The following is a 23,811-nucleotide window of genomic DNA, read 5'->3' as shown; positions in this document are numbered from 1 at the left end:
CAACCCCCGGGCGCAACCCTTTCGCTGCTCCAATCCACCCGGGTGGAGGCCACTTGCCGGCCCTCCGATCCGCCCGTCCCCATTTCGCGTATTAAACCGCCGGGATGGCCGCGATATAATAAAGACGTATAATGGAATCGAAATTGTTTCTCTATCTATCAATGCCATACACCGGCCGAGGGATGCTCGACACCGTTCGGACGACGGATTCAATTTGGCCGGGCGCGGGTTTAATTTGCGTCTTGCGCACCCCCGCCCACCCTCGATTCGTTCGAGTCGCTGGAAATTACGAGGAGGATCTCCCTTGGGCGACACGGTGGTCCAGGGAGCTTCTTCGGGGTCTTTCCGGGGGCTACTTCTGGGTCCACCTGGTTTTATGGGAGCTGAACGAGTCTCCTTGGATCGAGTCTTCTTTCGGGTCGAGAAGTTCAGGGAACAGGGGGTAATTACTCTGGAAATTATGGTATTTTAGTGCGAAAAGTCATGCGGGAAATCCCACGCAGAGATCACTTAGAGACGCGGGAAGAGAAATGAAGAACGGTCGGAAAAACCATGATTTTGGCAATTGTAACGATTTCGGGACAACCTGGGCAGCTGCGGTAATCAGCGTAATATAAGAAGAGTTACTTCACCATTTCGTCAAGGTAACTACAGGGAACTTCAAGGTCCGAAGGAAACGCGACTCTTGGTCACCTGGTGAGGTTTGCGAGAAATCGGACCGACACATTATTCTCTGGCAATCGTGGGAATCGGGGGTGGTGGAGGGTGCTTACGTCGCCGTCCCCGGGGGGTAGGTGGAGTAATGCGTCGCCGGCACATGCGATCCACTGCGGTCTGTGAAGTTTGTAATCCAATACGTCCGCGGCGCGGACATTGAGTGCTTTGGCCGCGGCCGCGGCCACTTCGCGACCGCATATCACAGCGCTCATAATCGAATTGTATCGAATTACTCGGGTGCATCGGCGGTCGTTAGGCAGGAGTCCCGATGGGTCCGGGAAGCGTCCCACAGGACTCTCCAGGATTGGAACTCCCGCGTCTCTCATATCAGACATCGCCGCCGAAATTGGCCTAACTCGTTTTCTCCTTTTCAAAATCCCTAAAGGATACCGACACCCGAGGAGATGCAACGTGCCCTTGTTATCTACGAAAAGAAAAGCGACCACCCTAAACCCACTTTTTGGAATTCCTCAAAATAGCGAATATCAAATTCCAAAATTCTGCAGTAAAAAAAAAAAAGCGCTTAGTCGCCAAATAGAACAACGAACCGTCGAGCCCCAACACCGATAGCGACTCTTCGAAGGCGTCCATCCGACCTCTCCAAGACTTCCCTCCACCCGAAGTGACGTGCCACGAGTCGCCACGTGGCGGGTATATTTCAGACCGCGTTGTTCACGCAACGACGGCGGAATGAATGGGAGCACGTGCTGCTCGACGTTTGACCGATAACCTTGAAAAATTAATAAATCCGCCCTCAAAGGCTGGATTTACCGAATTCGTCCTCTACAACATCGTCATCCAGTGTAACGATCCTCCACCGACGCGTTTTGGACTTCTTCGGCATCTTCAACGAGGTATTTAGACACCCGAAGAGCCTGCAACCTGCGTCGAGAAATGGCACCCTCTTGAGGTCCTTCGTCCCCGTTAAAAGAAATTCAAGGAAAACACGAGAAAAGTTGGAAAGGAAGCATTAAACTCGATATCGCCTCGAGGGATGAGAAGAGAAGAAAGGACGCGAAAAAGAGGCAGCGATATCGCCGATCGAGACTCACCGTCGTCGGCGCGCTTTCTCTTGATGCTGTTGCCGTTGGGATCTTGATGGTGGGCCGGTATCCCGAGGATGCCGCTGATGCTGTAGGCGTTCGGTGCAGTTGCAGCGGGATGCCCAGCGGCCGTGGCCGGTGCATGGGCTATGACCGACACGGAACCACCTGATCCTGGCTGGCCTTGTTGCTGACCTTGTTGCTGCTGCGCCTGCTGCTGCTGGTGTGCGTGCTTCGCCTTCTCGGCGGCCTTGTTCCTCACGATCCTGAGAACAATCCGGTCTTATCAGCCATACAATCGATATCATCCTCGTCCCCTCTAAGCCCCAACCGGCTTTTACCCAAATTATATAAACCCGTGTAACCTTGAAACCACGTCGATGAAACGCATTCGATTTTCCCGTTGAAACTTAACTTATCACCTTATCGCTCCTTTGTAACCAAGGAATTTGTTCATAAATTGAACACTTTTAAGATAAATAGTTCGTTAATATCAGGTGATCATTATATGGAAATTCCAGGTTACAAAAGTTTTTTCTAGGTTTCAGAAGAAAATTCGGGTTCAGAGGGTTAATTGTGTTTTGTATAGTTTTGTAATCTTAATACTCGAAGTTTTTTGTAATGTAGGATTCCTTTAGGGAGGGCTTGAGATCGCTTCTTGGATACCGTCAAATCGACAATGTTCCGTGAAGCTTATTGCAGGGTCGCCGCAGGTTATCCACCCTCGCCGGCAGCCGTGATAAGGATCGCCGCTAATTGTTGCGAATTGGCGAAGGTGGCGAGCGAGCGAGGGGAGAGGTCAGGGCAACAGGTGTCATCTGATTGATCGCCGTCGCTCGCACCCCCGCGATTACCTAGCCCGCAAACGCATCCGCAGCGCGAACGAACGACTTAATGTCGGGCCATTACGGCCGAGCCCATCCCCGCCGACTCCGCGGTCCAGGGCTCTGATAAATCACGCCGATAGCACGGGGAAATTCGACCGGCTATCGGAACACGGAGCGAAAGCCTCCTCGGCCCCATTAAGGTCCTCCTCCACTCGGACTAATAGCGGCCCGAATGCCAACATGGCCGCCATCTTGATCGGCGCGCCAGTTGAGAAATTCAGTCGAGGAAATATCGGTTAGAATTAAACGAACTCGTTAGAAAATACATCGCGTTGGGTTTTGCGTTAGGGAAGGATGTGAATTTCATGAATCGTTGCACGTACCTTCGTCGTTACGTCTCGGCCAAGAGGTGACGCTAGAAGGAACGGGAGCGACACCGTCACCCCCGCCATCTTGACTCCGGACGTGCGGAGGACATCAAGGGTATCGGGGATAATAACGAGTTACCAGACCACAGAGGGGCGGGGAGGGGTCCTAAGCTTCGTTAGCGTCGCTCGGCGCCTCTCGATGCGATTATGCGACCATGATATGCGACGTTCCGCAGCGTCACGGAGTTATTCTCAGTAGAGGAGTGTCGCCGCCTGGCGGCCGCGGCTCGGACAATGGAGAGGTATTCCCCTCTCTCTCGCTCCCGTGGCGGCCGCATCGCCGCGTCTCTTTCTAGATGGGGGAATCGAGAGCCGTTCCACGCATCTCGCGGCGGGCACTCGGCGTGGCGGTGAGTCGCAAACTGGCCGGCATGATTGTGCACCAAGTGCCCGGGTAATCGTAATTAATCATCGTGTAACCCGTGACTGGGTCGGTAGAAAAAAGAGCTCCGGAGGAACGCCGAAGGAGCGATCCCAGTACGAGTCTGCTTTTTCGATCGCGGGTTGTCACTTCGTTAGAGGCTATGATCTCACTTCCGATAAGAAAGAAAAATGGCGAAAGAACAGTTACCTCGGAAAATTCGATATTTCGTGCCGAGATATTTTAACGAGATTAAAATGCCGAGGCGCACGATACGTTGATGTCGGTTACGAGTCTCGTTATCGCGGATCGCGTGAAATGAGCGATCGATCACGTTTCCACGTTTTTCTGGAGCAGTTTGGCGAACGTGCACTTCGCAGATGGTCGAGAACTGGGACAGGCGATATACGTGGAGAGCCGGATAAACACGAGCTGGACTCTTTTGCTCGGAATCGATGACACGATGGCAGAAGCCCAAGGTCTGAGCGACCACCATGGTCGAGGCAAAGGTGACGACACTCGAATAATAATTAATTTTAAATATTAACTCCCTCTAAATCGTCGAATTTCGCAGTGATCGTGACCGTCGTGTCGTCCAGGAAGGTAACGAGAGAGAATGATAATTCCTTTGAAAAAGTCACTCTACATTGTGTCGAATTCCCGAGGTAAACAAACGGTCGTTGCAGGTCCGCGGATTTCCGGAGGCCGTTTTACGGAGCAGGAGCGGCTTTTACGGTCGAAAGTCGTGAAACTCTCGGAGGGGGCACGTCGTTTCCCCGCCAGGGAAATATCAGCGACGCTCCTCCATTTTCGTCGACCCCTCGATTTTTCCTCCCCCTCCAGGGTCCTCCATATAATTGCGGAGTGTCTCCGTTCGCCGACCGCGGGAAGAACCCTCCCTCTACGGCACCCCATGGGGAACGGCCCCATGGAGGGAGCACCGGTTTTCCGACCCTCCCCGAAGGGATAAACAAGGATCCTTCGGCGTCGTCCTGCGGCCGGGAATAAATGGCCCTCCTGCTCCTTCAGCCCCGATCGAGCACCCGATTTTTCAGGGGACGCTTCGACGCGAATTATGACTCGACCGATATGGAAATTACGCGTCTCCGAGAAATGATGACCGAGTAATATCCCGTTCCGTCCCGGTGGATCATTCTCGCGAGACGAACGTCCCGTGATTACCGCGATGGATTAAGGGGTGCCGATTTTTCATGGGGTTCCGAAGGGAGATCTTCATCTCCAGCGCAGCGGAGGGTTCATTCGAAATGAGGTGCTACATCGAGATTTCACGCGACGAAAGACCAAAGAGAAAAACTGTGTGGTGAAATCCATCCCGAGTTTTCACCCCTATGATTCCAAATCTAGGGTATTAATCCCTGGAATATTAATCGGAAATATCGTCAGGGTGGAGGGTAGAAATTACGTCCGGTGGATTTTCTAGATTAATTCCACATACTGATTAGGTGTGTGCGGGTGCGAAATAAGGAGTGGAATAAAGTGTGGGGTAAAGTGCGCCAGAAATCTCGCGTGAAAGTCATCCCCGTGAAACACGCCCCGAAACATCCCCCCCGTGACGAAAGGGCCGATTCGAACCGGCGCTCGGACTTATCCCTCGATTATTAGTCAAGAATATAATCGAGGATTATGGGGTGGTGCACCCTACGGGGGCGACTCCACCCTGGATTTGCGAGCGGGCCTCGCGAGCGCTCGGAAATCACGGGGTGATCCTCGGGCGTCGCGACGCCCCCGTTTACGGTGGGTGGGGGTGGCGGCCAGAGTTATGGGGGTTGCGAGTCGAGGCGCCACGTGGGAAGGAGCCATGCCTCCCCTGGCGCCGGCAGATCGTTCCCCAAAGGCCACTCCAGAACTAAACTACTCGGCCGCGTATATCCGAAAACCCACCCCCGTGACGCCCTCGGACCTCTCTCTCTACCCTACGAGTTTGGCCTCTCCGTCTCCCCCATTGCACTCAAGGAGTCCATTAAAAACGAGTATTTTTTTGCAGGGGTTTCGAGACACCTGCGAGCCCCCTGAGAATCCTCTCAAGTTCCGTAAAATAAGACTGCCTTAATTGGATCATTTATCCAAAAATATGTTTTTCGTATTTAAGCCGATTGACTTTCGTCGAATTCACCAAGTTGTCACTTTTACCTCTATTTTGCGGATGTAAAAATACAACGCGATCGTGAGATTCGAATAAAATTGTGGAAATGATTTGAACAAAAAAAAAAAAACAAAAAGAAAACGTAAATGTCGACAAGAGTCTTGGGAACTCGGTTTCCGAAATTGCGCCGCTATTTTTCCAGAGGATGATTGTCGATCTGGCAATTTTCCCCTAGAGTTCAGGTCTTCAAAAGGGTTTATTCTAGGGGAATCAATAAACCCCAGTTTTTCTTTTTCTTTGTTAATATTTGCAATATTCAATATCGAAGGGGGTTGCAAGATTGCACCTGTATCTCGACCTCTCTCTCTTTCTTCGATACGAGCCCCGTTTGTTTCTCCGTCTGAAGGGTTGAAGGAGTCCGTTAGAAAGGGATATTTTTTCAGGAATTTCCAGGCACCCCTCGGAACCCTTACGATCCATGGACCATTGCCAGCCATAAGACTCCCATGCAGGCGCATCTTCAAAAGAGATGCAGGTGCAATCGATAAGCCGCAACCCCCTTGGAAATATTCGCAACGTTCGGACGCGCAGAGACATTAACTGAGGGTAGATGCAGAAGTGCATGTGCATCCTGGGGGCGCGTGCAGAGAGGTTGTGGGGGATGGGGAAAGGGGGGCGGGTGCGCCCTGGTCTGGAACCGCAAACTTTAATGTCGGCATTACTTTTATGCGCGACTTTATGCCAAGTATCCCATCAAATATATGACCCGCGTTCCCGCTTCCCGGGGAGAGCCTCTATCCAGGGCTAAATTATTGCGAATAAAACTTTATACTCAAATTACCCCTACGCGAACTTTATCGCGTTCCCGGGAGAGCCGCCCTGGGGGAGGCGCCTCGTTCGCGGACAACTTCCCCGGAATCGGCATTTTCCCTCCTCCGGAAAAGAAAAATCCAACCTCCAGGAGGGGTTCCGACTAACTTTGGATATCCTGTACGGGGGAGGACTCGGTGATTAAGGAATCGCTCGACGGAGACGAGACGATCGCCCGACGGATATGGAAGGACCTGGACTCGGTGGCACGCGTCGCCACCCTTAATCCTTGGGGGAGGTTTGCGGCGCTAATTCGGAGGTTAAAGTTATCACGTCCCATTATATCCCCGCAACCCCCGGGTGGGATTCGCGGGGATTCGGGAGGGATTTCGGAGGGATCCCGGGAGATTCCGAGGGATTTTGCCAGTCCACGGGCAGATGCTCCCCCGTTGTTCCCGCGAAAGTCAAGGGGGTTGCGCTCCGTTCCGCCGCGTCCTGGACACAATACGGACCTCCCTCCGGTGCCCTCTCGTGCCGGCCATTGTGCGCTTCTCTCGGGGACACAATGCCCCGAAAGGTGGATCCTCCGGGTCCCGCCACCGACGGAGGAGGGAATTTAATTCCCTCCGGAAGATCCTGAGACCGGACGCGAGCCAGGACCTCGAGGATCCCCTTTTAACAAGTTTAACCCCCGGCTTACGTTTCCTCATCGATGTTTCGATATTGTTCCAAGGTCCCAGAAGACTCGACGATTAGATTGCAGATATCGGACGATGCTGCAAAAATTCCCGGACCTCGCTCGCCTGTCCTTAAGGTGTCCTTAAGAGTCTATATATATCAAAACGTCAAAATATTTATTTAAAACTGGGTGCACCGAATAATTCGACACTTGGACGCGTGATTACGTTGGTCCTAACGAAGGTCACGAAACCCGCGAAGTTTCATTCTTCGAAAAGGGAATTGTTTTTCATTCTCGTCCGGGATAGATACAAAATATTCCTCTTGAAAAGTGAAATTTCACGCGTCAAATTGTTATATCATTCGGTATTACGGTTTTGCGAAAGGTTTCATAAATATTTTCATCTTTCGACGTGGATAGAATGACCCTTTCGCGCCACCTTAAAAATTCCACTACAACCCTTGATAATAAAAGAAATCCTTATATAGTTCCGCATTTTTGATCCGATAACATGTCCCTGGATCTCGATCACAGGTCCTGAGAACACTGTCCCGACACCCTCACCCCTTGACTTTACCTCTTGACTTCACCCCTTAACCTCACCCTGTAATCTCACCCCGATCCCTCGATTAAGAAGCGTCCCGAGCCTAGGCTCGGGAAATCCGGCACAATGCGACCTGGATAAATCCCCTCATAAGGGCAATTATCGACAATACCCTTTTCGGCGGGGGGTGCGAAGTGGAGGCACCTCGGAGGGGCACAAAAGCGACGTCCTACGCGAGAGACGACGCTTAGCCCGGGTCGCATACCTCGTATACCGCGTCGTATACCACGTCGTATACCACGTCGTATGACACGAGTGCACCGTGCCCGGCGCATCCCGGTCACTTTGATGAAGTGCCCCCGCACCCGGACGAGTATATTATTATATATCTGGGGACGTAGGATGCATTGTCAAACGGCAGCTGCCCGGGCCGAGGATCGCGTACACGACTATATTAACTGCGGCACAATGCAGGGCCGAGAGGTGCAGCCAGGTCCCCGGGAGTGCACGCGCGTGTGCGTGTACGTTTGTTGCGATGCATGCGCCCGGCGCACAAAAGGTGTGCTCCCCCAACAATGCACCGACGAGTCAACAGTCACGACGGAGCCCTCTCTCTCGCTCTCCTAAGCACAATGTAACGCACGATTTATAATATATCAAGCACCTCCCCTCGCGCACCTCGTGCCTCTTCCCACAGGACTCGAAGGGCCCACAGGACCCGAAGGGCCTGAGAAGGCCCCGGGTCGAGATTCGATCCAAGACCATTATGCGCTTTGACGTCCTACTAGTAGAATTCCCGCTTATTACCCATTCCGGTATTCCCGCGTTATTGTTATCGTCCTCTCGACGGATGCCGATGGGGTGACATTGATAAGGTAAAAATTAAACGCTACACCGAGAGATATTTGGGTATCTCAAAGAAATAGACTCTCGTGATTAGGGAGAAAAAACGTCGCATCCAATTCAATCGAGTTTATTGGAGGGGAATAATGGCTTGTCGAATTAACAAAATGTTTCTTAGGTACTATTCCAAGGAATGTTTTGTTGACTCGGTGAGATTTCTTCTCAGTCTAGATGAAATGTGATTTTCTTTTTTTCTTTTTCTGCTACGGTGCAATTTAAATTTGAGGTTAATCCCGATATTGGATTTCACGACTCTTGTTGATTCATTCTTGAAAAAGAAATCCCGAGATGAAATCGACCTCCCGGCTGGAAGTATAATTCTGATGGAGGAGGCCGCGGAAAGCGGGCCGCTTTTTGACGGGCGGGAGGCCGAGCTCCGTAATTGGCAGCGGGACGGAACGTCGACGTCAGCCGCTACAATTCATCCCGCGGCTGTCGGACGGAGCGGCGGGCAAAGAGGAAACAGCGACCGTGGTCGAGCGTGCCCGGTTAATTTCAAACACGCGAGGCACTATTCGGCCGTCCCGGGAGAAGAGCGACGCAACCCTTCGCTCCGAAAACTGACGAATTCCCGAGTTTTTACTGAAAACGTCACATTTTTATAAAATTTTATAAGGAAACAGCGACCGCGGCCAAATGTGTCTGGTTGATTTAAAACACGCGATGGCATTTTCGGTCGTCCCGGGAAGAGCGACGCAACCCTTCGCTCCGAAAACTGACGAATTCCCGAGTTTTTACTGAAAACGTCACATTTTTATAAAATGTTATAAGGAAACAGCGACCGCGGCCAAATGTGTCTGGTTGATTTAAAACACGCGATGGCGTCCCGGGAAGAGCGACGCAACCCTTCGCTCCGAAAACTGACGAATTCCCGAGTTTTTACTGAAAACGTCATATTTTTATAAAATTTTATAGGGAACTAGCGATTGTGATTAAATGTGCCTGGTTAGTTTGAAACACGCGATGGCATCTTCGGTCGTCCCGGGAAGAGCAAAGCAACCCCTCGCTCCGAAAACTGACGAATTCCCGAGTTTTTACTGAAAACGTCACATTTTTATAAAATTTTATAAGGAAACAGCGACCGTGGCCAAATGTGTCTGGTTGATTTAAAACACGCGATGGCATCTTCGGCCGTCCCGGGGAAGAGCGATGCAACCCCTCGCTCCGAAAACTGACGAATTCCCGAGTTTTTACTGAAAACGTCACATTTTTGTACAATTTTATAAGGAAACAGCGATCGCAGTTAAATGTGCCTGGTTAATTTGAAATGCGATGGCATCTTCCTCCGTTTCCTCGATGGTACTACACCCTCAATACAATCCACGTTTTCCCTTCGTTTGCGCAGTTTACAGGTTGAAATCCGATTACCCTAGGCTGAACGATCGAATTTCAATTAGTCTAACCAGCGGTCGGTGGAAGTTAACCCGCGGTTAAGACGTGATGGAAGGTCCAGCTCATTGTAATCGAGGATTAACTTTTTCCCCGAGATTGTTCGATCCCGCGCAGCGGTCTAGTAAATTCCGAAGGATCGGCCCAAAGCTTCGCATTCTTATCAGATTTCGTTAAGTATGTCGTCTCCCAGGATTTTCTTTGCCCCTCTGTGGGGTTTGGGGGGTCTCGCGGGGGGTCGCGGGGCCGATCCGGGCGTCCGGCGGGGATGCACTTTGCGAAGTGGCCGTAACTTCGCCATTCGCGGGCCCGAACAAAGGGGCCGCGCAGGGGGTGGGTGCGGGCGAAACCATCCGGTTTCATCGCGGTTCCGTCTGTCCTCTGACGTTTCCACGGCAACCCGGATTTCGAGTGCCGGGGCGGCGGAGACGCCGGCGGGGAGGCCCGTAATTGTAACTTCATTTGAGGCTAATTTCGGCCGGGGGTATGATGAAACGCGGCCGTAATCGCGTTACCTAGACAAAGGACGGTTATGGATACGCGCCGCCACCCCCTCGCCCCCGGGACTCGCCCCTCCCGGGGGCGGAGGGTCTGCAAATATGGCCGCTTTAACGAACCTCGCCACGGGGACACCATATTGTTTCCCGGCGTGCTCGTTGCGTAAATATGGCCGACTCCTCCCGAGGGGGGCAAAAATTCGAGGGGAGGAATCCTCCCTTTGAACGAAATCCAAACCCCCCCTCTGTTAAAAGCCCGGCGTAAAACAGGGAATTAGTATCGCTATCGTACCTATAGCAAAATCCACTTATTGGGCGCAACTCTGGCTTTTTTTTTGCTCCACTTTGTATGAACACCCATAAAACGATATACAATTTCCGCTGCGGTGATTATTTATGATTCTTATCTTTTAAGGGGATGTGAAAGTGGCATCAGAGGGGTCGATCGTTCATGGAACTCTTCTCCGAACTGGCGGTACCGAATCGTGTGAAACTTTACAAGTTTGGAGAAAAAAGTTATATAAATATTTTCACTTTATGTTGTGTACATATCACACTTTCATATCACGTTAATGATTCTTGAGGTTATCACCAGAATCATTTTTGATGTTATCACCGGAATCATTTATGAGGTTATCATTTTCCTTACCGCCAGGGGCGCAAGGCGTTTCCTTCTTGGAGACATCTCCACCTCAAATGGCAAATAAGGCCGGCGTTATTTACGGGGCGGTAATTTAATCATCCAGAGATGAGGAGGGTGATACGTGGCGGCTCGGCGGGGACGGGGGGCAGAAAGTGGCATGAAAGTGCCCGCCATTGGCCGGCCGACCGGCGGGCGGGGGTGGCGCGCTCCGCCATATGGCGGCGCGCGCTCGCGGGGTGCGAAATGATACGGAAGTAATGGAGAGCCGCCCTTGTAAGCTCGGCCGGAGATCGGGCCGATGCGGAGGTAAGAGGGCGGCCGCGATGACAGATTGATACAATTCCCGGGAGTGGGATTCCGGACGGCAGATTTTCTGCCAACTGTCGCTGCGCTCGCGGGTCATTGGGTCGATCTAAGTCCGATTTCGGACGGCTCTTTTTTACCCCCATCGCTCCCTCCCCCACCAAGTCAGCTCTCGAGTACATGCGATTAAGGTGATATGAAAGTGTGATATCTACGTAGCAAAAAATCAAAATATATTTATAAGACTTCTCTTCAAACTGGGTGCACCGAATTATCCGAAGGTTTAACACGTGATCATTTAGGCCCTAAGGAGTAACGCGCTGCGCATGACATTTCTTTTTTAGAAAAAAATTCTCCACTCATCTCGGACAAAAATTGGGAAAAAATATTGTTTTCTTTTTTTTTTCGAAAAATTAAATTTCACGGGCAGCGCGTTCTTCCTTAGTGCCTCCATAAGCGAGTGTTAATGTTTTAGATAATTTGGTGCGCCCAGTTTGGAGAAAAGTTTTATTAATATTTTCACTTTTTTGGTATGTATATATCGCATTTTTATATCACCTTAACTTTCGCATGCGAAATTCACAGTTTCGTGCACGACTTTTTAACGTTGACCGGGGATCTGATTTTCGAGTTCATACGATTTCTTACTTAATTCACCTATAAGCATTTTCTACATTCCGAAAGATTTCCATCTCATGGGCGTTAGGACCATCATCGGGCCTCTACACGTGATAAAATCTTGATATCGAAGCGATACGGTGCAATTTATCAAACACTTTTACACTCCTAGAAATACAAGTGGAGTAAAAAAACCGTACACTGCCACAAAAAACTCCTAAGACCAAATACGTCCGAAGAAACGTTAGGATGAGTAAACAAAATTTGTATAAACCAACGATATCATTTTTTGCCCTGCAAAATAATTCTCCCTTGTACTTATATATATGATTCAGATAACATTATGTAATTGCTTTAATCAATCTTTTTGTCTTCAGGGTAGAGGTCTTCCGGATGCTGGTTTCGTGTCACCTTGATTACCTCTTATCTCTCTATTGAGTAAGGTTTGACTATCAGGAATTTTCCCGGCCGCCTTTGGGTCTCTGGGTTATAGGCGCGTCCCCAGGAGTTCCGCAGGAAGAGGCGGAAATTTCCCTCCGTTTCCCTCCCGCGGTCCAGCCGAGTATCGACTCGCGGGTCTCAGCGAGAGGGCACGCACGCGAGAGAGTCGCGGAAGCGGAGGGCTCGAGAGCGAGACCGCGCTATGCGGGCGAAGGCGGGAGGGAGGGAGAGGTCCGAGGCGAAGCGCGCTCCTTATCGATCTGGCCCTGAGACTCCACTCTCGGCGGAGCGGGGGAGGGGGAGGAGGGGGCGGCGGTGCCACCCACGCGCGCGGTTCCTCGCGGCGCCGCGAGAGCTCGCGCCAGTCGCTCCCGCGCGCCCGAGAGAGACGGACCTTGCTGGAGCGCCGCCTACTCGAGCGTGACTCCGCACCCGAACCCGAGCCTATCAATATTTCCCCCCGAAATCCGCCGACTCGACCTCCCTTTCCCGGCGCTTTCCGACCGCATCGCTGAAGGAAGAAGAAAAAGTCCTATGTACAGAAATTGAAAAATAAACGATATTTAAGCGACGATGTTTACTCTTCGACGTACCCTCATTAAAGACATCGTAATAATGGTTATATTTTCTGCATTGACAGAAATCATTACTGAGCCTAAGAAATATTTTGTTAATTCGAATAACAATTATTTGACTCGAGTCAACAGAAATTGTCATCAATCCGAAGAAACGCTGCGTTCGATTTATTCGAGTTCATTTGAGTTAAATAATTACTTTTTGAATTAACGGGTTATTTCTTTGGTTCAATGATATTTTGTTCTCAGGGTGGACTCGGTAGGGTAGATGTATTCATCTTTATAAATAAATAAATAAATAAATATATATATATATATCTGGAGAAACCATTAACACTTGTTTTTCGTTATCAGGCATTTTTTAAGGCCCGATTTGAGTCTTCGTGGGATGACTGGCGCCTTTGAACCAGTCGGAGGTTTCCCCCAAGGAATTATGGATATTATGTATGATATCGTATTTGCGAGGATCCGAAGAGGACTCGGATTAGCGGATCTATGTTCTTCTTGTTTTCCCGGTCATTTCTGTCCCATAGCGGCGGATATATGGGGGTTATTTTTCGCGGAGCCACTCCATTATTTCATTCGGCCCGGCCCGGTTTTTGCGCGCCGCGGGGTCGTCTCACTCCGAAGTGGCCCGGCAAAGCAGGACAATACATTATATCAGCTGTATCATTATTTTTCCGCCACCCGAAAGCCAACTTCGCCGGGAAAAACGCGGACAAGCTCATAATGGCCGGAATCCCGGCGAACGGGAGGCCGCTCGTCCTCGAGCCGAGAAAAACCGCCATTGTTCCCCGAGACTTCGTCGCGAGCAATGTCGGCAGGAAATTAGCCGGTTTTCGTAAATACCTCCGAAGTCGGTCTCGATTTCGAGATTTCCGAATGGAACTTCAGGGGGAGACATAATCCGGCGTCCATGAATTCCAGCCGTCCACCTGCTCTGAAAGGGTTCCCGAAATTCTCCCGGCCCTTTCCTTTTGTGGTCTTTTCTTTGTGGTTTCCGGAGTACGTGTCGGGGTTCGATATTTTCTGCGAAGAAAGTCCGAACCGACGCCTTCACCGGTCGGCCATTTTCTCGACGCGGACGGGTCGACGCATCGATTTAAAAAAAGGAAAGGAACTAACATCGATATATATCCAATAACGCGGATAGTTCCGTATCTCCCCTTTTTCTTCTCCGTTTTTCCTGAACGATCTGAATTTCCTTACCGAGGTTCCTTTCAAAAATACGCGGAAAAAGAGATTTGCACTTTTAGCAAAGGACGGGATCGGTAAAATTTTTCTCCTATCTATAACAAAAATGTTTCCAGTCATACCGAATCGTAGATGTTCATTCCACCAGTCGAGTGCTTTTTTTTAGAAAAAAATGCTAGGTAAAATTTGCAAATAAATTTACTGCAACAGCCGAAAAATATCCTTGTCCCTCGAACGAATGAGCGATATATAATTAGTCGTCGCCAAGTAAGAATACTGCAACTATGAGTGGAATTAGCGTTGCCTCTAAGAGATTATCTTGTTTTTTCGTTGTCAGTGTAACAAAAATGTTGCTGGCTAATTTACAAGTCTACACGTTTTTTTGCGGAAAATAAAATAACTTACGACTGGGAATTCCTTTATTCCGTGTTTATATGTATTTTTCGAAATAAGAATTCTCCCATCTCCCCGCACGGGATTTCAATATGGACGTCGCATTCGGTCCTTTCGGGGTGAATCTTGGCCGACCCTCAGCGGTAGGTGGTAGGTCGGAGTCGGGTCGGGTAGGTGGCGCGTAGGTCGGGTAGGTAAGTATCCTCGGAGTAAGTTTTTCCAGGCGATCTGCTCTCCGGATTCAGATCAATACCCGCCATCTGGGCCCGGCTTGGGAGGAAAAGGAGGAGACGCGTCCCGGAGGTGGAGGAGTCACTCGAGCAACAAGCCGCCGGCGCGCCCTCGGCTGCAATCCCGGACACGTCGACCTCGGGCTTCGGATTCGAATTCGAACCCGCCTTTGGATTCGGATTCGGATTCGAGAGGCGACCTCGCAAAGTGGCCAGCCGAGAAACTCCTTCACCTCGCGGCCCACGCGGCCATTTTGCCGCTTCCAGGATTCGCCTTGGCGACCCAATGCAAAGGATTCTTATCGGCCGAATTTTTCTGCACCGACGTCCCGTTAAAACAATTCCTATAAAGCTAAAATTATCCCGGGCATATCTAAAGAACTACACGATGAATTCTTATCGGCCCAATTTTTTCGAGTTTATTTCACTGAAATAATTATTCTTTGAATTATCGTTATATTTCTGTGGCCAAATGACATTCTTTTTTCCTCTCAGGGTAGTACTCGATCAAATGAAATCAGAAAAGTACCGGTACTTTCAATTGATATTAATCCTGGAAGATGGGTATTATCTCGAAATGTAAAGTTCGGTTATTTATCGGGAATAAAGTATCAGGGTTGAGATCCTTAGGGAGCGCCTCTAACGGAGTGATAATCCTCGGAATTAGGGAATCCGACATATGTCCCGGTCGGTCCAGGGGGGGCGATTAGTTATCGGCGATCGGGATAAGTGCGCACCCGGCGCGCCCCGACATATCCCATTGACCTTTCGCAGGTTCCTCCGGGAGCGGGCCGATTAATTCAAGTGTTTTTACTCCGCCCCAGGGGTGCAGCGCCCCGACACGGGGGCCGGTTCCCAAGGGACCGCATTACGGGGTATCGGCGCGGCCGGGCCAGCGCCGTGAGTGGGAGAGAGACGGAGCGAGGCGGCGGCGCGCGGGCGCGAGAGAGAGGTCCGAGCGCGCGCCCCCATCGATCCGCTCGCATATGTCCCGAGATTTAATCAGTCGCTACTCGCGCCTTTATCTGCCGGTCGTGTCCTCGTGTCGGCCCCTCCCGCACCCCCCCTCGATCTCTGCGCCCTCGAGAGCGGCACTCTTGACGCCCCCTTCTAATAAAATCGACCGTAATGCGCATCGAATCGGCTACAAGCGAAATCCACTAACTCGATACTCAGACCCGCTAATGGAAACCCACGCAAATGAGTTAGCAGGGGGGTATTTCTATCCCGGACCCTCCGGGGGGGAATTGCCCCGTTTTTCCCTACTTTTCCTGTTTTGAAGATAGGGACGCGGAATTTCTTTTTTACGTGCTGAATTTTTCTTTTCTTTATCTTGGCGCGGATTTCGGGACTCACCGGTTGATCGAGGACACCGATGGCACGTTGTCTTGCGAGCAGATCCCCTCGGCCAGCAATCGGTCCCGGATCTCCCAGGCGAACATGGTGGGGTTGTCCCTCTTGTAGTTGGCAATCGCCTCCACTACCGGGGGGGTCGCCACCTTCGGCTTCGACCCCCCTATCACGCCCGCCTTGAAGCTCCCCGTCTCGTAGTACCTGGAAGGACGCGATATCGTTAATGAAGATAATTCCTAAATGAAATAATGGTGAAATGAAAATATCGGTCGAGAAAACATCTGCAAATATCACGCATGGTTTTTAAGCTCCCCGTCTCCTAGTGCTTAGAAAGTGCGATATCGTTTATGAAAATAATTTCTAAATCTATTAAGGTGATGTGAAAGTGGCGTCGAAGAGGTTTTGTTTATAAAACTTTTCTCCTAACTCGATTTACCAAATACTATGAAACTTTATTTTAAAAATAGTTTATAAAAAATGAACTTCTGTGAGTTTCAGGACCTATCTTAGGGTCTCCATATTCACGTTTTAAAGTATGAAACGATTTGAGACACTCAGTTCTATGAAAAGTTTTATGAACGATTGAGCTTTCGGATGCCACTTTCACATCCCCTTAACGATGAAATAAAAATACCGGTCGAGAAAATATTCGTACCGATAAAATTCGAGATATCTGATTTGAGATAGAAATTGTGAGTGGAAGTTCCGTTGGCGAGAACCGAGGGTATTAATAAATTCATTGAGAATAATTTCAGGCAACTCGGGGGGTTCGCCAAGATCTTCATCGATCACCGATCGGCCCTCTTAATCGTTGCTTTAGGGAGGGCCGACGTCGGGATCCTTTGCGCGGAAATAACGACTCGTCGGTCGGCAGGTCGTTTTAACGAACGACCCCCCGTCGCACGGCGGACAGCGGCCGATCCTATCTGTCGGCGCGATGCTCAACGAGCCCTTTGTGCTTAATTAGTTAAACAATATCTTCGCCCGCGCTTAAATTCAATTACGCGAGTCCCGCAATAATGGCTCGGTTGTGGCCCGCCATGATGGATGCGGCCGCGCGTCCCTCCGTGGACCTAGCCGTGGGATACTCGGTCGAGTTTCGCGCCAAATACATTTGTTACCCTGAAAGTCCTTTCATGAACCGATCAAACGAAATCCCCGGCAGAGTTACGCACCAAGTACATTTGTTACATTGAAAGTCCTTTCATGAACCGATCAAACGAGATCCCCGGCAGAGTTTCGCGCCAAATACATTTGTTACATTGAAAGTCCTATCATGAACCGATCATACGAGATTTCCGGCAGAGTTTCGAATACCTTTGAAAGAATTAAGATTATTCCGGTATTACCGCCACAAGGGCGAATACACGTATCGCCCGCAAAAAGCCCCTCGCGACAAAGCGCCGTCCATTTTGTGCCGAAAAAGCTGTGCGCGGCCGCGATCATTACCTCTAAATAGGCCGGTCCGCCCCACTCGGCAAATCATTACGATTATATCCGGTTAAAACCCCGGCCGTGTCGCACATGGCGGCGCGCATCCGCCGACGATTCGCCCCTTTTGTTCCAGCCGACCTTCCGCCATTGCGGGGCTCGATTTTTCACGTCGGCGATGCGTGGAACCAACATGGCGGCGGTTCCGTTTGGAGAACGGTGCCCTTTCAGCGCTTCCAGCGGAAAAAGCCGCGATATGTCGAAACGAAAAATTGTAAACGTTCATATATATACACAGTACACTATATCCCCTATTCTACTTCAATGCAGTGCATATATTATTATAACTCATGTATAAATTCCTGAAAATGTATATCTTTTTTTTTAATTTCTCCTCAAAGCAAAGGACGGTGACGCGAATGCATACGTATCAAGCATATTATATCCCCTCTCACGTAAAATTCGATACCCACGGTAAATCGAGGGACGGGTATATATACTATATATAGTATATATATATAACTTTATATATAAAGTTATGTATAAATTTGAGGATTTATAGAATGTAAAAAGATTTTTTTTTTCACCGAAGCAAAGGACGATGACGCGAATAACGCATCGGAAGAGAGACGAGGCTCCCTCGTCCAAGAGAGGACTCGGGCCTGGTCGACCGGCGTCCCTCGGACTTCCGGCGTTCCCGGTACGTCCCGTAAATCACGTTTCCCGCTCGAGGCCCGGGAGGAGTCACGAAGGCGCGGCATCCGTCCTCGCCGTCCCGAGCGCGACCTTAGGCCGAGAACAAAGGGGCCGATCGAGAGGAGTCTCTTGCCGACGAGGGGCTAAAAAGCGTTCCGCTCGGCGGAATCGCGGAGTCTCCTCCGCGGTCTCCTCGCGGATCCTCTGGGACTTCTTTTCGGGACACCCCGGGACCTCCGTCGGTAATTTCGAGGGCCGAATCTCGCGCGTCGTCGGCCCTTAATTTACGGCGACGGTAGCGTCGCCGCGCGGCCGTTCCTGGAAGTTCCTTTGCGTCCCAACGGCGCGTGACTGCGTAAAACGCGTGTTAACGGCGGCACCGTCGAGTCTGAGGACCCCGTCTCGACGACGTCTTTTCGGGCTGTAAACATTCGACCAGACGGTGAGTGTCAACCTTCGCGAAATACCCGAGATACGACGACCGACGCGCCGCCATCTTGGTCCGCTGGAGTCACGTGGTCGCGTCCACGCGGTACTATTGAAATCCTCCCCACTTTAGGGGTCGAAGAATTTCAGATTTTCTCCGACCTTCTGCCGAAAGCTCCTCCTCGATGAAAATTCCCAATTCGAAATTATCGGGACCGCTAGCGGACATGCTAGTCTTGATCGCGTTTAGGTGAAACGAAAGGGTCACTCTATGTACATAAATCCTGAATATATTTGTAAAACTTTCCTCCAAATTGGGCGTAGCAAATAATTTAGAATCATGCGATCACGAAGGCCCTAAGGAAGTACGCGATGCTCGTGAAATTTCATTTTTCAAAGAAAGCATTCTTTTATCTATCCTAGACTAGAACCAAGGAGAGACAGAAAGAAAATATACACCACGTGTAGACGACGTATAACATACGTAAATGTAGGGTAGAAAATGAAACGAAGTAAATTGAACTATATTTTTTGCCCAACGGTTAGGTCGCGGTTTCAGGTTAGGCCGCTTTTTCTCGGCGGAAACGGCGGCGGGCGAAATTCTTTTGGTAAAAGTCGCGTTTCAGGGAATTACGTAAGGCGTCCCTCTCTCCCCGAGGGCTTCTTGCCGTCGCGGCGACGATGTCGTCGGGCCGCGACATTACATGATCCCCGGAAAGTTGACAATGGCTCTCGCTAATATTTTTCACCTCTTACTTATTAAGCCCCCCTCCTCGATTATAGAATTTTATTTATGCGCGGTTTGCGTTACGAAACCCTGACTTTTTTCTCAGATTGCGCAATGGCTTGGGAAATCGACGCAATACGTAACAGGACTGCGAGCTGTTCGATATGGATTATTCCCGCAAAAGTCCACCCTCCACCCACCCCCCCTTTCCGCGGATCGAGTGTCCCCTTATCACCCTGTCAAGAGAATTTACCCATTTTTCTTTCTTTTTTGCGTCCAATATAAATGCGATGTCCGCAGACGAGGGTATCGCCGATGCAGTTCGAGTACCGTGATAACGCCAGGTAATGACGCACTGCTATCAGATTTAATTAAATCCGTAATAAACCGCGGTGGCGAGGCGTCGATCGAAGAGGAGGGGTAGAGAAACAAAAGGAATGAAAGGAAAAGTAGACCTTCCCTCCGTACGAGGTATCAGTAATTAAGCGATTAAAACGTGAAAATCATTCCACCGGGAAGGAAATGTCATTGAACCGGAAGGAATATTTCGTTCAATCAAAGGATCACTCGACTCAAGTGAACTCGAATAAATCGGATGCAAGATTTATTCGAGAAATGACGGCAATTTATCTGAGTGAAATAATTATTATCTTGGAATTGACGAGACACTTCTTCGGTACTATTCTGAGGAATATCTATTTTGATCGATAGATATATTTTTTTTTGTTGCCCGGTGTGAATATTTTATATTGATATATTTCCACTTTGCGTCGTACAATTCGGTGGTGAAATTCCGGTTGTGTCCATTTTTGTTGAGAAAGAGGGGAAACGGAACGCGAAATCTTGTTCCACCCCCGCGAAGGTGGAAAGAAAAGGGCGAGCGGAGAAGGAGGGGGGTGGAAGCTCGATTTTTGGCAGTAAAGAATCCCGCGGGCTATTATGTGGGGGTCGAGAGCGGCATTGTGAATATTTTATATTTATATATTTCCACTTTGCGTCGTACGATTCGGTGGTGAAATTCCGGTTGTGTCCATTTTTGTTGAGAAAGAGGGGAAACGGAACGCGAAATCTTGTTCCACCCCCGCGAAGGTGGAAAGAAAAGGGCGAGCGGAGAAGGAGGGGGGTGGAAGCTCGATTTTTGGCAGTAAATAACCCCGCGGCCTATTATGTGGGGGTCGAGAGCGGCGTATGACAACGATATACCCGCGGCGGGGGATGAATGATATGCCGGCCATCAAAACGGCACGAGGCCACCCGTCTCGGGGTTGGTCGGCAGGGGTGGGCGAGGGCTGCCGAGGGGTCGAAAAAACATGGAAACCGCATCGCGTCGGCTCCGTCACCCGGCGACTTCCTTCCGGCCTCGGCGGGGTGCCGTTTCTTTCCGCGTTTCCTTTAATTAAATCATCCCCCTTGAATCATCTCCAGTCTCGCTAGGATGAGGGATGCTCTTCCGGGCCGGAGGTCTTCGGGGCTGCCTCGTTCTTCGGCGTCTTCTGGACTCTTGCCTCCACTTTCTGGGAATCTTTCGAGGGTCGGTTTGAGAAGGGTAAAACTCCTGGAATAATGACTGGGGAATTCTTGGTTCCTGGATTGCGAATCCCGATTTTTTCAGGGGACTCTATCGAACGTACCCCTTATCGGGAGCCTTGTCGGAGGGACGAAGACGAACCGCGGGTCTCGAAGAGGGCGCGAAATGCACCCCCAAGAGGGTCACGGCGACGCTTTCCGCGGAAACGGATGCCAGGACTTACCTCGACAGTATCTTGGACACACAGCCGTGGGATACCCTGAGTTGTCTGGAGATGTCGCAAGGCCGGACACCACTGTGGGCCAGCTCGACGATCCTTTGTCTCACGACATCCGGCAGGGGCCTCCCGTTGACGAAGACGCCACCCAGTTGGTTCACGCCCCCGTGACCTGAAACAGAGGGAGAATCGTCTTTAGTACCCGAAAACAAAATTAGCAACAAAGATGAAAATGAAAATTCAGGGGGAAAAAAATAAAATCGCGAAATTCAGCAGGGAATTTGCGACGGCAAGGACGCTGCCAGAAGTCTCGACCCCGGCGGAAAAGGCAGGGAAAATTCAGCAGAAAAACTGCAATAGTACGAATGCAGCGACAAGGACGCTGCGAAAAATAGAAAGCGCAGGAAAAATTCGGCAACAAATCTGCAAAAGCACGAATGCAGCGGTAAGGATGCTGCGAAAAATAGAAAGCGCAGGAAAAATTCGGTAACAAATCTGCAAAAGCATGAATGCAGCTGCAAGGACGCTGCGAGGAGTCGATCCTAGTGGTAGAAGCTGGAAAAATTCAGCAGTAAATCTGCAAAAGCACGAATGCAGCGACAAGGTCGCTGCGAGGAGTCAACCCCGGAAAGGGAAAACGTTTCCCCGTTGCGTCGTTCCGAGCCATCCAGAGCCCGTTACTCGATTAAGGGTGCGTGAATTAAGATCGTCTAATATAATAACGGCGAGCTAATATCGTAATGGAGGGTTCTGGACCGCGGCATATGTCGTTCGGCACGTCTCGGTGCGCGATTCGATGACGTTTCGCCGCGACGTCGATGACGGGACCTGCTGCCGACGGTTTTCCTACGACGTGCGAGGACTCTATCGAATTACTTCCCCCCTGGTCCTGGGAAGCTCGACCATGTGTAACACCGCGCACAGACACCCCTGCATCGTCGCTTCATCGAGACACTAGTGGCCGATGAAATCCCGAGGATGCTGCACTCTTTTGGGGTGCTGGCTCCATTATCGGGATGACGCGAACCAGAAGTCCATACTTCGGGGTGATTATTCGTAAGTAACTCGGGAAAAACTGAACCTCTCGTCGTTAGAGTATCCGGCCAAATTTATTATCATTACCAGGCCCTATCATTGGCTGTATTATCCCTATAAGGGGACCTTGATGATTAAAAAAAAAATTTCCTATGTATATATATTTAATTTGATGATACTTTTTATTTCGTTGGATGCTTTTTGTTTAATATTAAAAAATTTCTTGATGCGAAATCAGTTGATTTGGACGATTCCTCGATTTTAATAACTTCGGCAGAGAGACCCCCTCGAGGAGAGCCCATGTCGGGTCCCTTTTTGGGGCAGTCGATGACGTTATTTCGCCGATCGGTCCCGGTCGAAGACAATGACGATCGCGCGTCGAGCGGGCGATCATTACCAGAAACGACAAGCACTTCCGGTCGCAAATCAATTCGCTCTCGCGTTTATGGTCGCATCCCCGCGGCGCGGTCGCCGGCCGTAGGGATGGTTTTGCCATCGGACCATCCAACGATGACACCGAGAGGGTGGAGGGAGGCAAAGAGGGGGGAGTCAAATCCACCCCCGGCCTAACTCTGCCCTACTCGCCGTCACGCCTGCTGACCACAACTATACGAGGGTTTGCGTCCAGCTCGTTCGAATCCACCCCTGGACCACCCCCGCCCAGCATCCCGGACCACTTCGGACCATCTCGGACGGGACCGGGAGAGACTGGATATTATGGACTTCTGTTTTGGGTATCTGGACCAATCGGGAGCAGCTAGGAACCCGGTACATCCTGTCGATGAGATGATCCCCATAATTTCGGGTTAATTTTGCCGGTGGATTCTTTAGACCGACTTGAACCTCCAGAATAGCTTTTTAGGAGGTACCGGGATTTTTGCTTTGATTTAATTTAATTTAATTTAATTTTTTTTTCATTTTATTTCATTTTATCTCATTTATTTCTGCCCGACAGTCTGGACTCCAATAACAGTCACTGCGTACTTGCAGAAAAATATTCGGTTGGATCGACCCAATTTTTATTGGATCTACCATAGAATGTGGTGTATATATACGACGAAATATTTGGTTGACGTGACTAAAATCTTTGATTAATAATAGTTAATCGCGTCAAATGTCATGGTAGATCACGTTAAATATTAAAGCGATTTGGTACCCTCTAAGCCATTTTAATGTCCCTGCATATTGTTCGAGGAAAAATGTCCCTTTATAAAAAGAAGAGTTTTCTAGCATTAATCCGAATGCAGTCAATCGGGCGATTTTGTTCAACGAACCAAATTTGTTTCTCCACGTGCAAATGGAAGGTGCGAGCGAGAATTAAGGCGGATCGTTGATCTATTGAAATGTTTTTTGGAATTGTCACGAGGCACCATCCGAGGGAACCGATGGGTTTCTCAAAGTCGATCTGCGTTAGGTTAAAAAACGTCGACGTGGAATCGGGCGACCTGGCTGCGCGCCGGACTGTGCGCAAACTCTCACTTCCGGCCGAATTCTCGGTGATCGATCTTCCGTCATGAAATGGATCTCCGATCGATTTCTCGGGGTTTCTTTGCCGCCGATTTTCAAGGGTTCACGTTTGTTGCAGCGTTTCTTCTTATGACTGAATTCTTTTTCTGTGCGTATCGACTCCACCTCTCGTGTCAAAGTCGATTTCAATCGAAGTCAATCGTCACCTTCGGTCTCTTTGCTATTCGCGACT

General features: G+C 50.0%; 1 protein-coding gene across 1 annotated transcript in view; it reads right to left on the bottom strand.

Annotated features, from left to right (window-relative positions):
• The window catches only part of LOC105701507, a 100,043-nt gene that overhangs the window by 9,434 nt on the left and 66,798 nt on the right, over positions 1–23,811 (bottom strand). The window contains exons 3-5 of the mRNA XM_023432044.1: positions 21,084–21,249; positions 16,056–16,253; positions 1,770–2,026 (exon numbers count right to left, since the gene is read on the bottom strand). Coding sequence (XP_023287812.1) covers positions 1,770–2,026; positions 16,056–16,253; positions 21,084–21,249 — 621 coding nt within the window. The remainder of the gene's footprint in view (positions 1–1,769; positions 2,027–16,055; positions 16,254–21,083; positions 21,250–23,811) is intronic.

Source organism: Orussus abietinus, unplaced genomic scaffold (genome assembly GCF_000612105.2).
Source record: "Orussus abietinus isolate OABI.00-Male unplaced genomic scaffold, Oabi_2.0 scaffold205, whole genome shotgun sequence".
Classification (NCBI taxonomy): domain Eukaryota; kingdom Metazoa; phylum Arthropoda; class Insecta; order Hymenoptera; family Orussidae; genus Orussus; species Orussus abietinus.
This window is presented reverse-complemented; position numbering and strand designations above follow the sequence as displayed.